This window comes from Lolium perenne, chromosome 7 (assembly GCF_019359855.2).
Source record: "Lolium perenne isolate Kyuss_39 chromosome 7, Kyuss_2.0, whole genome shotgun sequence".
Lineage (NCBI taxonomy): Eukaryota > Viridiplantae > Streptophyta > Magnoliopsida > Poales > Poaceae > Lolium > Lolium perenne.
The window spans coordinates 261,718,508-261,732,892 of NC_067250.2; the positions used below are offsets into that span (position 1 = coordinate 261,718,508).

At 46.5% G+C, this 14,385-nt stretch overlaps 1 protein-coding gene across 1 annotated transcript; it reads left to right on the forward strand.

The window, feature by feature from the left end:
• The first annotated feature begins 8,529 nt into the window (after positions 1-8,529).
• On the forward strand, positions 8,530-11,029 carry LOC127313010 (aspartyl protease family protein At5g10770). Its single transcript, XM_051343550.2, has 2 exons — positions 8,530-8,782; positions 9,555-11,029. Exons 1-2 carry the CDS (start codon positions 8,602-8,604, stop codon positions 10,874-10,876), a joined length of 1,503 nt encoding a protein of 500 aa, XP_051199510.1. The 5' UTR covers positions 8,530-8,601; the 3' UTR covers positions 10,877-11,029.
• Positions 11,030-14,385: the final 3,356 nt, after the last annotated feature.

A 14,385-nucleotide genomic window follows, 5' to 3' on the forward strand; every position in this document is an offset into this window, starting at 1 on the left:
TTCTAAACCCAAGCCTACACTCATCTATAAGCCATTTCCATCCTGCTCATATGTCATTTTTTGGTAAAAACTTGGAGTTTGAGGAATTTCGGTCGGATGATCTAGGTTGCCCCATCTTATTGGTCAATATGCATCTTATATGTGACGTGAAACTTCATTGCACCACATATGGGCTTATGCAAATAACCAACAAAAGATAGGCAGGATTTCCGGTGTTCTGGAATTCTCCAGAAAACCAGATAATCCGGCATGTTGGCAACCCGGAAAATCTAGCCCGGTCGGATTATCCGCCCTTACGTAGGGCCGGATTATCCGGCCTAGGTAGGTTGCGAAGGGATTTGAGAGGGGCCGCGGGGTGGACGGTTGCAACAGCAACCAGTCTCCCCTACGCGCCCTCTCTCTCCTTCAAGGCCGCCGGAGCTCCTCCTCCTCACCGGAGCCGCCCCGTCCGCTCCCTCTCAGAGTTTTTGGGTGGATCGGGTGCCCCTCCTCCCTAGCTCTCATCTCCTCCAAGCGGCTCCTCCAATGGATGAGGGTATGGCTCACAATCCCTAACCCTAGGTGTTGTGATTTATATGTGCTATTTTCTTGGTGGAGATGGTGTCTAGTTGTTCCAAATCATGTGTAGTATACTCCATTTTGCGTTCTATGAGGCCGATCTGGTTCTAGACAAGCTTTTGCTTGAGATTCTGCAGATTCGCAGGGCCGGATTATCCGCCCCCCCCCCCCCCCCGCGCCAGCCGGATTATCCGGCCAGGCCGGATTATCCGCCCCTCGGGGACCCCGGATTATCTGGCCTGGAGCTATGTTGCTGCTGCAGTTTTGATTCAATCTATAATGTCTAAACTTTTATCGCCTCATAGTATGTTTCTAGAGTACATTACTGTATCAATGCATGACTTATGAGCATTATATTCTCTTTGTTATCCGTCTTTGCCTCTCACAGGCAATGTTCAAGAAATCGTTTATCTTAACTTATCGGTGGGCCTTAACATGAAGATTAATCGCTTATCGGCCGATTAATCGATTTTATCGGTCAACCATTTATCGGCTTATTTTCATATAAATCCTAATTTTCGACACTAAATTTTCTATAATATGTTATGAAAAAATAATATTTGAGCATTGCACATAAGTATTACCTTGATTCCTTGCATTTGAATAAATATTAATGAAAATTTTGAGTTAATGCATAATTCTACAAAACCATATGACGAAAATATCGACAGTCATACCAATTTTCATTAAAATTTTGCTAACAACCAGCCGAAATATCGGCCATGAGATTGAAAATCGGGCGAAATATCGGCTCTCGTGCAGAAAATCGGCCGAAATATCGGTGGAGCGATAAACTGGCCGATATGCTAAAATCTTATCGGTTACCACCCGATTCACGATAAATCGGCCGATAAATCGGTATCTCGGCCGATTTTTTGAACAGTGCTCACAGGTAGTGGTGCTCGGAGGCGCTCAAGGCATACCCGGTCGAGTGATGAATTAGCTCAGAATGCTCCTCGCAAGTCCGCCACTCTAAGGCGGAAGGGCAAGTCAACTAGGGAGAACTACAAGTCCATGGATAGTGTCTCTTATGCAGCTATCCGACAGAAGAACTGGTATGAAGACATTGAGAGGGATGATGAGATTGAGGACAAGCGCTTCTGGTGCATGGAGCAGGAGTTCATTTTCAAGGATATATATGAACCCATGAGGAAAGTGAGACCTATGCAAGCAATCAATGTGGATCTTCTGGCTGTCAATAATCACTTTGAGGATGCCATCTGGGTCACCGAAAGGATGGGTTTGCAGGATCTGATGAAGATACAATGTGACTATAGTCCTGACTTGATTAAGCAATTCTTTGCTACACTTGCCTTCAAGAAAGATACTGAGCGCACTATGCAGTGGATGACTGGCTCCACCCCATGTGAGGCAACCTTGCGCCGGTTTGCCTCTATTCTTGGTCTTTCAGCAGAAGGTGGTCACCGCCTCCATGGTCCTCAGAAGACGGATAAGATGGGGCTATTTGATCTCTATGACTCGTCTGGAGCTGTTGGTTCTACCAAGGGGCTCCTTCCTATCTATAGTCAGTTGCTCCGTTTCTTTCAAGCCACCATTGCTCCAAGTGGTGGAAACAATGATGCAATCTGTGGAGCTCTTGTGGATCTTATGCACCTCGGCTTTCAGTGTGCTCGTGACGGTGATGAGGAATTAGACTTCACCCTTGATATCATGGACTACATCTTTAATGAGATTCATGATGCCATGGTCTCCCGGACCACTATGCCCTATGCTCCATATATTCAACTTCTCATCAACAACATTGCTGCACTTGATGAAGACTTGAGTCGTTTCCCTAAGGAGAAGCACACTGTCAAGAAGGCTTACAAGAAGAAGCCTGTTCCCCCTGCTACACCTGCTTCTGGCTCCTTTATGGGAGATGCCCGCTCTAGTGGCTTTGCCCCCGCTCGCCATGTTGATACTCATGTGATCCAGAAGCATGTGAAGAAGCTTAGTTGGTTTCAGCGCAATGTTCTGTGCACGAACATTGAGATTCACAAGGAAAACTTTGAGGCCAGCCGTCAGCGCTTAGAGATTCAGCATACTCAGGCGGTCATTCTTCACAAGCTCAGTGGTGAGAAAGGACCTCCGCCTCAGCCTCCAATTCACCCATCTTACAGTGAGTGGCACTCTTCCCATGTTCCATGGACTGATCTTGAGCAGTGCATTCAGAAGGCCAACTTCGCTCGCGACTCTCCTCCTGCCGCTGATAGTGATGATGAGTACCAAACCGAAGAGGAATCCGAGTGATCTCCATGGGGCGAGTAGCATCGCGTGTTTCCCCTTTTTGGCGTCTCGATGCCAAAGGGGGAGAAGTGTTCTATTAGGTCTTCTCTACGGGGATTTGCATGGTTAGGGCACAAGCATATGCGTTTATCATTCCTTTATTGCTTGTGTCCTCCTTTATGTCATTTATTTGAACAATTTGGCTTGTTGGTTTGCTCGTTCAAAACAATGTGTTATATGTGGTTGTGAGACATTATGTTAAGGATTTCGGATTTCTATATGTTGAGACCAAGGTTTATTATATTGTGTGTGATGTTATATATCTGGTATTATATATCTCCATATGGGTATGATCTCTATCACCTTGTCTCAACTTCATATATGTATATGTCTCTTGTTTGAGCTCATGTTGGATACCTCTTGTGTTGAGGCACCTCGCACCTATATGTTGTGTATTTGTATTCAAATGCAAATTACTTGTATGCACACATGTAGGGGAGTGCCTCTATGTTTTGCCAACATGCTTGCTCTCTATAGTGTTTTTCTTGCAAATCCGTATATTGTCATCAAACACCAAAAAGGGGGAGATTGAAAGAACATCTCTCACATTATGTTTTGAAGTGTTTGATGTCAATACATGTGATACTCTAATGTTTGATGAAGTGTTGCACAGATTATATATACATATATGTGAGTGTCTTGTGTGGAAAAACAAGACAAAAGGATGCAGAAAAAGTTTCACCAGGCCGGATAATCCGGGCCGGGTATTTGCAAAATATCCGGGCCCCAAAAATCGGCTAAGGACTTTTGGCGAAGTGGCTCAGTACTACCCTGGACATCGGCCGGTTTTTTGGCCGGAATTTCCCCAGGGCCGGACTTTTTGGGGGGGCCGAATTATCCGGCCCTAACTTAGGCCGGATTATCCGGCCCTCGAAAGTCACCAACGGCTGGATTTTGAGAGGGGGTATTTATACCCCCCCTTCTTCTACCTTCCTCCTTGCTCAATTATTGCACAAATTCTGCCAAGCCTCACCACCATTAGAGCCACCTCAAGAACACAAGATTGCAAGATCTCCTCCCTCACCCAACCAAAGCTCTTGATCTTTGGAGATTCGAAGGAGAAGACACCGATCTACATCCTCACCGAAGCGATTTACATTTCCCCCTCATATGCTTGGGGGCCCTCTTGCTAGTGTTCCTCTTTGGATCCCTAGTTGTTTGTTGTTGATGTATTCTTGTTGATTGTTGTGTTGTTACAGATTTGGGAGCCTCCAATTTGGTTGTGAATGTGTGCCCCAAGAATCTTGTAAAGGCCCGGTTTCCGCCTCGAGGAAATCCCTTAGTGGAAGTGGGCTAGGCCTTCGTGGTGTTGCTCATAGGAGACCTGAGTGAAGCCTTCGTGGCTGTTGGTTTGGCTTTCGTAGCAACCACACCCCTCCAAACGTAGACGTACCTTCTTGCAAAGGAAGGGAACTACGGGAATCATCTCCGTGTCTCCGCGTGCTCCACTCTGGGTTACCTCTATCCTATTCACCCCCCTTCTAGGTGCGGCATACGATCCTTTAACGCGCGCGCCCATGTTTTTATTCCGACCATCTGGTTCCGGAGGGAGCGGCGCGAAACTCTATTCTGTGTTGATATCAAGTGACTTTTTGGCCCATGGTGAATTCAGAAGAAGGAATATCATGAAAGCCGGATTGGTGGACTTGCTAAATGAGGTTCGAGTCTCCATGATGTTGAGGGATTTGCTTGGCATTCCGGGCTCCGCTGCAGTGGTATGCATATGGGGACGGTAGCACAGGTGAAGTTGAGAGTCTTACCTCTCAGGGTGAAAACCCAAGGTCTGGCCTTAACTGGTTGTGTCTGGCAATGACCTTGTTGGAGGCATTGTTTTGAGAGTGGGAACTATCTTCAGGGTGAAAACCTAAGACATTTGGTCGGGCGACGACGACGCTGGTGCACTGTTCCCTTCTTGGAGGCGTCTCTTTTGGAGAGTCTGTATTTCAGGTGTTGTCACGGTGGTGGTTGTATTGCTGTTGCTACGTCTAGAATGCTGTAGCGGGACTTTTATTTCTTAGTTTTTTATACTCTTTTTTGGCTGTGTGCATCCGTACTGCCACTGGGGTGGGGTGTTGTTGCAGAGGCCGGGTGTAATTGATATCTTTTGATACTAATATATTCCCTTTATCGAAAAATCTAGGGGTGATGATGTTGGAGGCGACATGGCCGAGACATATAACTGCTTTGCATGTGGGTTGCGCTTCAACCGGATGAAGATGCCAATTTCTGCTAGAGTTGTTGTAGTGTTGTGAGAACTGAGTTCTACCATAGTGGCAAGGCTAGCGAGTGCGCAGCCAGCCCAACCGGGTTCGAATCCCCATCTAGCGGTAATTTCGGTAGGAGGGGTGGACTTTAAACCGGGTTATCATCCTAGCGTCCATTCACGGGGAGAGTCCCATCCTACCTAACAACGTATAGCCAAGGGAGGGATCATTCCCCCGTTGGTCAACGTTGTCGTAGTGTTGTGCTCTAATTTCCAATCAGCATCGTAGAGAACTGCTTCTCCATTTGGCTCAGAAGAGGGTTTGAAAGTGCATCCCCTTTCCTGAACAAGGTCTTCAGTTGACGCTTGGCCTTCAAGCTTCAAGTCCTGCATGATGGTAGTACCAACAACAGAGACATGGCTAGGCCTAGAGAATTTTTTTTGTAAAAGAAAGCAAAGCTTCTAGCTTATCAGGAACATTCTGGTGCACACCAGCAAGAGTTTCAGTTTAGATATACCAAGGATGAGTAAACCAAGCTTCTTTTGGAAAGGGGTCAAGAAATAATAAATGAAATTCTTCTTCCAAACATCCACATCTAGAACAATCACGTTCAATATGCTTTGAGAATTTGCTTGTATGTGCACCTATAGTAATTGCATCTATGAAGTAGCCTCCATGCAAAGGTGTGAACTCGAGGCGCCATGTTCGAAGCCTGCCGGATCTGATTGTAAAGAGATAACCTGAAAGGGAACTACCTTAGGTTGTTGATCTGCCTGCAAAGGGAGGTAAATGAAAAATTGCATGTATGTGCTTTTGGAGGTTCATAGGAGTTAACTTCCACACGAACATGTCCTATCCAATTGAGCTTATAGTTGGAGTTTGAAGGTTGGCGTTTGCACTGTGAGGAGTAACGGAGACATGACTAAATCAACATTCCAAGTTGTTTGTTTGCTAGGGAAAGGAGGAGATACAAGACCTCACAACCTACCAGCCTATGTGAAAAAGGTAAATTTCGAGGAGAAAAACAAACACAAGCATACACACAAGTGACACAAGAATTTACATGGAAAATCTCCTTAACACGACGAGGGAAAAACCACGGGTGTGGTCCATGCAAGCTTGACTACGACCACTGCTAGACCGTCTGAGTGGATCTTCTGATGGACTATCTTGTGCTAGTGCTTCATATTGATCATGTTGTTCTTCTTCAGCATTATCATACTCTTGTTGTTGGGGAGCATCTTCATCACCTGCAACACTATGTGAATCATCTTTCAAATCTTCTGCATCATCATCTTCAGCTTGTTGTTGAGCCGAATCTACATGACCTAGGTCAGAATCATTTCTATCTTGCTATTGTCTTTGAGGAGGAACACTCACCAGAATTGACTCCGGAACTTTCTCCTATTTCTTCACAATATCCTCAGTTTTTTGATCTTCAACAAACACAATGTCACGGATTCTCACGACATTTCTTTCTATTGGACCATACTTTGAGGTTACTTTGCCAATCTCCAGGCTATCGAGAGAATGAGCCCTTGGTTCATTTCCTACAAGTTTCTAATTAACTCCTAGTCCACCAATTTTATTTTTATGCAAATGTGAGCTCATGCCTCATGCATAAGCTCTTTGTTGTTGATTCATATTTCACACCCTACCCACCAAAAAATTGTGATGATAGATATGAGCTTTGTAAGGAACTTCTTAGAAAAAAATGTTGAACGTATATAGTAGACATGTGTGGAAGCAAACACAAACTGAATAGGCGTAAGCCTAGCTGCATGAGAGAGAATATTCACCCTATGCGTAGCTAATGTAGGTACAGTGAGAGCTTCTTCGCTGCAACAACAAAGAGATAAAGGGATATGAAACATCCTTCTTATAAATCTGATACTTTTTTTTAGATCAAAGACCTCTCAGCCCAGCTTATATTGAAAGCTTTTATAGTGTCTTACAACACAAAAAAGAAAAGGAAAAACGAAACTAGCAACCTCCTGTGAACTAAACATAGACAGCTGATAACCACACCAGGAAGGCAGCAAATAAAACGAAGAAAATGGGAACACAGTCCTTTCAAACCTAATATCTCTTCACAAAAAACAACACATGAGAAAGCTACAGGGAGGCACAGAACAAATGTAAAGACCCGCAGCCCAGTCCTCTGCCGCAGCCTCATGCTATTCTGCTCCTACCACCACCATCAGCTCTCCCAGGATTCAACTCTTTGATCTTAGAGTCAAGCTTCAGCATCATGTCTTCAATCCCCGATAGCTTCTTGGCACCGATCAATGGCTTCCACTGCAACATTAGAGAGAAAGCTCTGTATATCGGTTGGAAAGGAGAAAACGGCACTTTATGCTGAAGAATTCGTTCGTTTCTGGTAACCCACAAGGACCAGAAAACAGTTGCTGCCAACAACCAGGAAATATGATTATATTTGTTTCCCCCGGCAGTGAGGAAAATATCCACAAAGTCACGGAAATGCAATTTTGATCTCAGGTGCATATGCTCCTGCTACAGAGAAAAACATTTTAAAATATCATAAAAAATACGAACACAAATTTCACGCGTATATGTCAACAATCCATATGTGTATGCCAAGTTTCGCGCGAAACCGATAGGTTTGGTGTCCTATGTAAAAATGACAAGCAAAACGTCTTGTGAAGAGCTTATATTTAGCACCAAATTTTAACTTTTTTCCACATGACACAAAAAGTATCGATTTTTCGTGAAACGACTTTGCAAACACATAGAACATCAAGATGTATCTGTAACATTTTTTATCGGAATTTTTTGACATTATATAATATGTTGAAATTTAATTTCAAAAATCAGGAGCATGTGCTCCCGGGAGCAGAAACAGCATGTCCACAAAGTCATCCCTACACCCAGACAAGTATTGCTTACCAAAAGCCTCCCTTATGACACACCAAAACAAATTCCGCTAATGATACTTTTGAAGCGAGCATTAGATTAATCGTTAATGATAATAGAAAAAGTCAGCGAATGCATGCATAAGATTTATAAAATGAACATACAACCCTTTAATTACATGCTAAGGTGGAATCGACAAACTGCCATTCTAACATGTCAAAAGCTTTTGCCAAGTCAGTTTTATCAGGAAATCATGGATATCCCATGAAGACAATGAGAAAGAGTGCGCAATTTCTTGGGCAGCTATGATTCTAATGTGTCAACCTTCAATGAAAGGTTGGTACGAGGGATGGATATAACTTGCAATACGATCTAGCACAGACGCGAGTCAGCAGAGTCTACCTTCCAGCACCTGTGATCCACTGCAATGCAACAAGTGCTGAATTTTGGTCAGAGTGCGGGGGCTGACGACCAGGCACCCCCCCCACCCCCCCCCACCCCCACCCACCCCCCCCCCCCCCACCCCACAGAGGGTAGTAGTGTGGTAGGCCAGTGCGCACGGCTCTTATCGTAACATCTCCAGACTCACTGTATATAAGACAGGATAGGAGCTGTGTGATCGTGTGTGTACCCTCCACTCACCGGCCCACTACCTGAAGACCACTTGTGCGGTCCTGCCATGGCCGCTGCTGCTTCGTCTCCCCGCTGCCCCAGCCATGGCTTCCTTCGTCTGCTTGCTGCCGCCGCCGTTCTCGCGGCATTCGGGTTCGCTCGTGCTGCCGCCGGGAGCTCGGGGGATGAAACCGTGCTGCTCAACGTCCAGTCCCTGCTGCCTGGCCGGTCGTGCGCCGCTCCACAAGGTTAATTCCTGGCCGAACAAGCTCATGATCATCGATCATCGATCACATCTACGTAGCTACCTATTGTTTTTGTTCTGTTAGCTTGAATTGTTTTTGTTCTTTCTTACTTTCCAAGAATCTCTCCCTGACTGAATCCATGGATGTCTGCTTTGCCACTTGTGATTCTTTTAAACAAAAACCTTGCCACTTCTGATTTGGTTCCTCTAGTTTTGGATAGCTAGGTAGATATATAAGTGTGACGATTTTCTCCAAACCATCTGGAGTTTAAGAACTTCTGAATAAGAAACTCAGGAAGTACTGCATGTGAAAAATCTGAAAGCAAAATTTCGCCCGAGACATGTGCGAAATTCTTGCAGCAGCTAAAAACTGGGATGGGAAGGTGCATCTTCAGGAAATTAAGTCGTTTACAGCATAATGTTGGTATAATGAGTAGTGCAACACAAAGCTGTTTACCCCATAACAGCTGAAGTGGACAAAACTACATGTGCTGTCTTTTACTGCCCGTTCTTTGTCTGGTCGAACATGGCCAAGCAGCTAGAGTGACGGGCTGACCAGAAACGACCACTGGCTACAACTTTTCTATCATGTCTGATAAGGATGGTTCGATTTACTCGATTTAAATTTCAGAATTTTCTGACACCAACACGAACATTTCCCTGCAAATTCAGAGAAAAAAAAACCTGCGGCGTTTTACTAGATGAGCCTACTGTAATCCTGAATTTTAATTTCTGAATTCTGTGACAGCAACCCTAACATGTCCCTGAAAATTCAGAGAACAAACCCAACGGCGCGACGTCTGCGAGGATGCAGGTAGTCCACCAGCACGGTCCATGCTCGCCTCTGGCCGACGCGCACAGGAAACCGCCGTCCCACGCTGAGATCCTCGCCGCCGATCAGAACCGCGTCGAGTCGATCCAGCGCCGTGTGGCCGCGACGGCCAGCAAACTGAAGAAGCGCGCCGCACCTGTCCAGCCCGGCCCGAAGAAGAACCCCGCCGGGATCCATCCGGGGCACTCGTCGTTCTCCTCCGCCCCGCTGCTCCCGGTTAGTTCGGGGCGCGCGCTGGGCACGGGCAACTACGTGGTGACGCTGGGGCTGGGCACGCCGGCGTCCAAGTACACGGTGGTGTTCGACACCGGCAGCGACACGACGTGGGTGCAGTGCCGCCCCTGCGTGGTCAAGTGCTACAAGCAGAAAGATCCGCTATTCGACCCGGCCAAGTCCTCCACCTACGCCAACGTCTCGTGCTCCGACTCCGCCTGCGACGACCTCGACGAGAGCGGCTGCACCGGCGGGCACTGCCTCTACGCCGTCCAGTACGGCGACGGCTCATACACCGTCGGCTTCTTCGCCCGGGACTCCCTCACCATCGCCCACGACTCTGTCAAGGGGTTCCAGTTCGGGTGCGGGGAGAAGAACGACGGCCTCTTCGGGATGACCGCCGGGCTGCTGGGGCTCGGCCGAGGGAAGACGTCGCTGACGGTGCAGGCGCAGTACAGGTACGGCGGCGCGTTCGCGTACTGCTTCCCGGCGTTGTCCACGGATACCACGGGGTACCTGGACTTCGGTCCCGGCGCGTCGCCGGCCAACGCGAGGGTGACGCCGATGCTGACAGACAACGGGCCGACGTTCTACTTCGTGGGCCTCACGGGCATCCGCGTCGGCGGGAAGCAGCTGTCCATCCCGGAGACCGTCTTCTCCACGGGCGGCACGATTGTGGACTCTGGCACGGTGATCACGCGGCTCCCGGAGACCGCCTACTCCGCGCTGTCCTCGGCGTTCACCGCGGGCATGGCGGCGCGAGGGTTCAAGAAGGTGCAGGGGTACTCTATCCTGGAAACCTGCTACGACTTCACGGGGATCAGCGAGGCGACGGTGCCGACGGTCTCGCTGGTGTTCAAGGGCGGCGCGTGCCTGGACGTGGACGAGTCCGGCATCCTGTACGCGATCAGCCAGGCGCAGGTGTGCCTGGCCTTCGCGTCCATCGGCGACGACGAAAGCACGGGCATCCTTGGGAACACGCAGCAGAAGACCTACGGCGTGGTCTACGACCTCGGCAAGAAGACCGTCGGCTTCGCCCCCGGTGCCTGCTGATCACAGGATAACTAAGCTGCGTCCACCAAGTGGTCGATCGGTGAATTACACTATATTTGCAGCATACTGCAACTGTAACTCTTTAAGCGATGAATGTGGTACACTTCGACAAGTAAAGAAACGGAGAAGTGGTGACACGGTGTGTTCGTGACATAGTAGTGCATGTTTTCTCAAGAGTCGTTGGTCGTTGGATGGAGTCAACTACAACCGTCAGATCTGCATCTTTCCCACCTGAACACATGCATGCTGCTTTTCACTTGGTAGTATGGTTTCCCAAACGGCCAAAATAAATATAAACATCAACACTTCGTCTTCCCTCTTTTCACTTTGAGGGGTCTCCAAACATCTTGTGTTATTCTCCAATAAGTCTATATCACTTAAGCACATGGTTAGTGAACCCTAAGTTTACATAGGTTTTCTGAATAGGTGGTTTAAATTGTTTATGAGATGGGCTTAATATTTGTAAAATAAAACTACCGTTTAATTTCTCAAGCACAAAACCTATGTAAACTAGACACCTATGTGCAACAACAACTGATGTTAAGAAAGACAATCAACTATGTGATATCAATATATATAATTTCAAGTATGAAGGCTATCACAAAGTAAAGTAAATAAGTAAATAGCTCGGGTATAGGAATAACCGATGGGATATGAAAACGACGATGTATCTCAAAGTTCACTTCCTAAAGAAAGCTAATCTCAGTTGGAGAGGTGTGGAAGCACAATGCCCTTCCAAGTGTCGTGATAGCTCACGGTAATCTCCTGGCACTCCTTCACAATGCAAGATGCCACAATCCACTAGGGGATCCTTGATACGGTTGGAAATGAAACGAAAACGAAAACGGACAGAAACATGCTTTATCGTTTTTGTTTTCCTCTATCTTGTCGGAATCGAAAATGGAATCGAAAACCCCGAAAACGAATATGAAAACGGAAATCATCGGATATGAATACAGAACAGATACGTAGCGGATACATTACGAAAACGGATATTTGCCAGAACATAATGCGGCATAATACCTTGATTTGTAGACCGAAAGACACACATAAATAAAAGAACAGTAAGACAAGATATATCACTTAACTTCGACAAGCGGCAATTCAACATAAAGTAACACACATAGTTTAACGGATGCATGCACACGCAATTATACAAAGTGATTAGGGTTAGAGTAATTAGTGGACTTGATACGTGGTCAAGCCTAGTTTCATGTGTAAATGTAAGCCTACTAAATGCACGGATCACTCTAGGTTATATTTCCGGAAACTTTCCGTAATTATTTTTCTGGAATTTCCTCTGACGTTTTCGTTTCCGTCGGAAAGGGCTCCCTCGTTTTCTTTTCCGTTTCCGTTTATGCTTTTGTCGTTTCCATTTCTTTTCCTCCAAATGCCGCTACCTTTTTCGTATTTGGCCCTCCATTTATTTTTTCTTCGGAAACGGACGAAAAGTTTCCCTTTCATTTTCAACCCTAATCCTTGACGTGGTCACCAAACCCGTACAAGTTTGTAGCAATCTCCACAACTTAATTGGAGGCCCCAAGTAATCAACCACAAAAGCCTTGAAGCGTGAGGAATCTTCCCAACTTAATTGGAGGCCCCAAGTAATAACTACCAAGGTCATGAGTTGTATAGGATCCAAAGACCCAAGAGGATCAAGCTCCGGGTACAAGCACCCGATAGTAATGATCGCACACACTTTCTGATGAGGGGTGACCTCGACAATGCCCATGAATATGGACTTGGGGTTTCGGGGAGAAGACGGCGATGGAGATTCCGGGAGAGAGAGTACGCACACGACGTACCCAAGTTTAGGTCCCCACGGTGGAGGATCGCTACATCCTGACCAATGCAGTATATGCCAATAATGTTACAGGGTACCTGTCGGGGGATGACGTCGGGAACACCAAAGTTGGTGATTTAATGATCTAATATAAGGAGAAGAATTTACAAAGAAGTGGATAAATTAGGAGCAAGAGGCGGCCGTGATAGAGCAGCCTCGGCCCAAGAGATAGCATCACCAAAAAAAACCGGATTAAAAGGCCGACCAAGTCAGACCACCCAACATTTCGGGCACTCGACATTCCTCCAAGCAGGGCACCTGACATTCCGGGAACCCGACGTTCCTCCAAGTTGGTCCGCCCGACTGATGAGCGCAGATTGCACACCGTTGGGGAACACCAAGAGGAAGGTATGATGAGCACAACATCAAGTTTTCCCTCAGTAAGAAACCAAGGTTTAATCAATCAGTAGGAGAAAGGCGTGACTTCTGAAGGTGTTGCTGGCTGACTATTGGCAGGACGCACTACCGGCGTGAGTAACAACGTGGAACCTGCACACAACACAACCAAAATACTTTGCCCCAACTTACAGTGAGGTTGTCAATCTCACCGGTTTTGTTGAACACAAAGGATTAAATGTATCAAGTGGAAGGAGATGTTTGCAGTAATTAAAGAGAACAATGCTTGCGAAAGTAAGCAGAACATGATTGCAATGGTGGAATTTATCAGTGTAAAGGAAAGGACCGGGGTCCACAGTTCACTAGAGGTGTCTCTCCATAAAGATAAATAACATGTTGGGTGAACAAATTACAGCTGTGCAATTGACAGAATACCGACCATACATGATAAGATTATTACTATGAGATTCGTTTGGGCATTACAACATAATATATAGATTGTAATCCAACTGCGTCTATGACTAATAATCCACCTTCCGGTTATCGTCCGAACCCCTTCCAGTATTAAGTTGCTAGCAACAAATTATCGCATTAAGCAATGTGTGTAAAGTAAACAATAGAATTACCCTTGGATAAAACATTATTGTTTTCTCCCTAGTAGCAACATCACATCTACAATCTTAGAAGTTATTGTCACTCTTCCAGAAAACTAGAGGCATGAACCTAATATCGAGCATAAATACTCCCTCTTGAAGTCACAAGCATTTACTTGGCCAGAGTATCTACTAGTAACGAAGAGCATGCAAGATCACAAATAACATATGAAAAGAATATATAATCGATGTCAACATAGTATTCAATATTCATCGGATCCCAACAAACACAACATGTAGCATTACATGAGGATGATCTTGATCATGTAGGGCAGCTCACAAGATCTAAACATGAGGCACAAATTGGAGAAGACAACCATCTAGCTATTGCTATGGACCCATAGTCCAGGTATGAACTACTCACGCATCACTTCGGAGGCAGGCATGGCGATGTAGATGCATCCGGCGATGATTTTCCCCTCAGGCAGGGTGCCGGGAAGAACTTAAGAAACCTCCTGAGCTAGGGTCTGCTATGACGGCCGCGACGGAACTTTTCGTGGATGGAGACTCGTGTGTTCAGGGTTTTCCCGAGATCGTGGATAAATAGGCGGAAGGGCGAGGTCGGTGGAGGTCAGGGTGGCCCACACCACCCCTAGGCGCGGTCCCAGGCCAGGCTGCGCCTAGGTGTGGTCTGGCCGCCCTGTTGCCTTTCTTAGACTCCCCTTCGGACTCCGTCT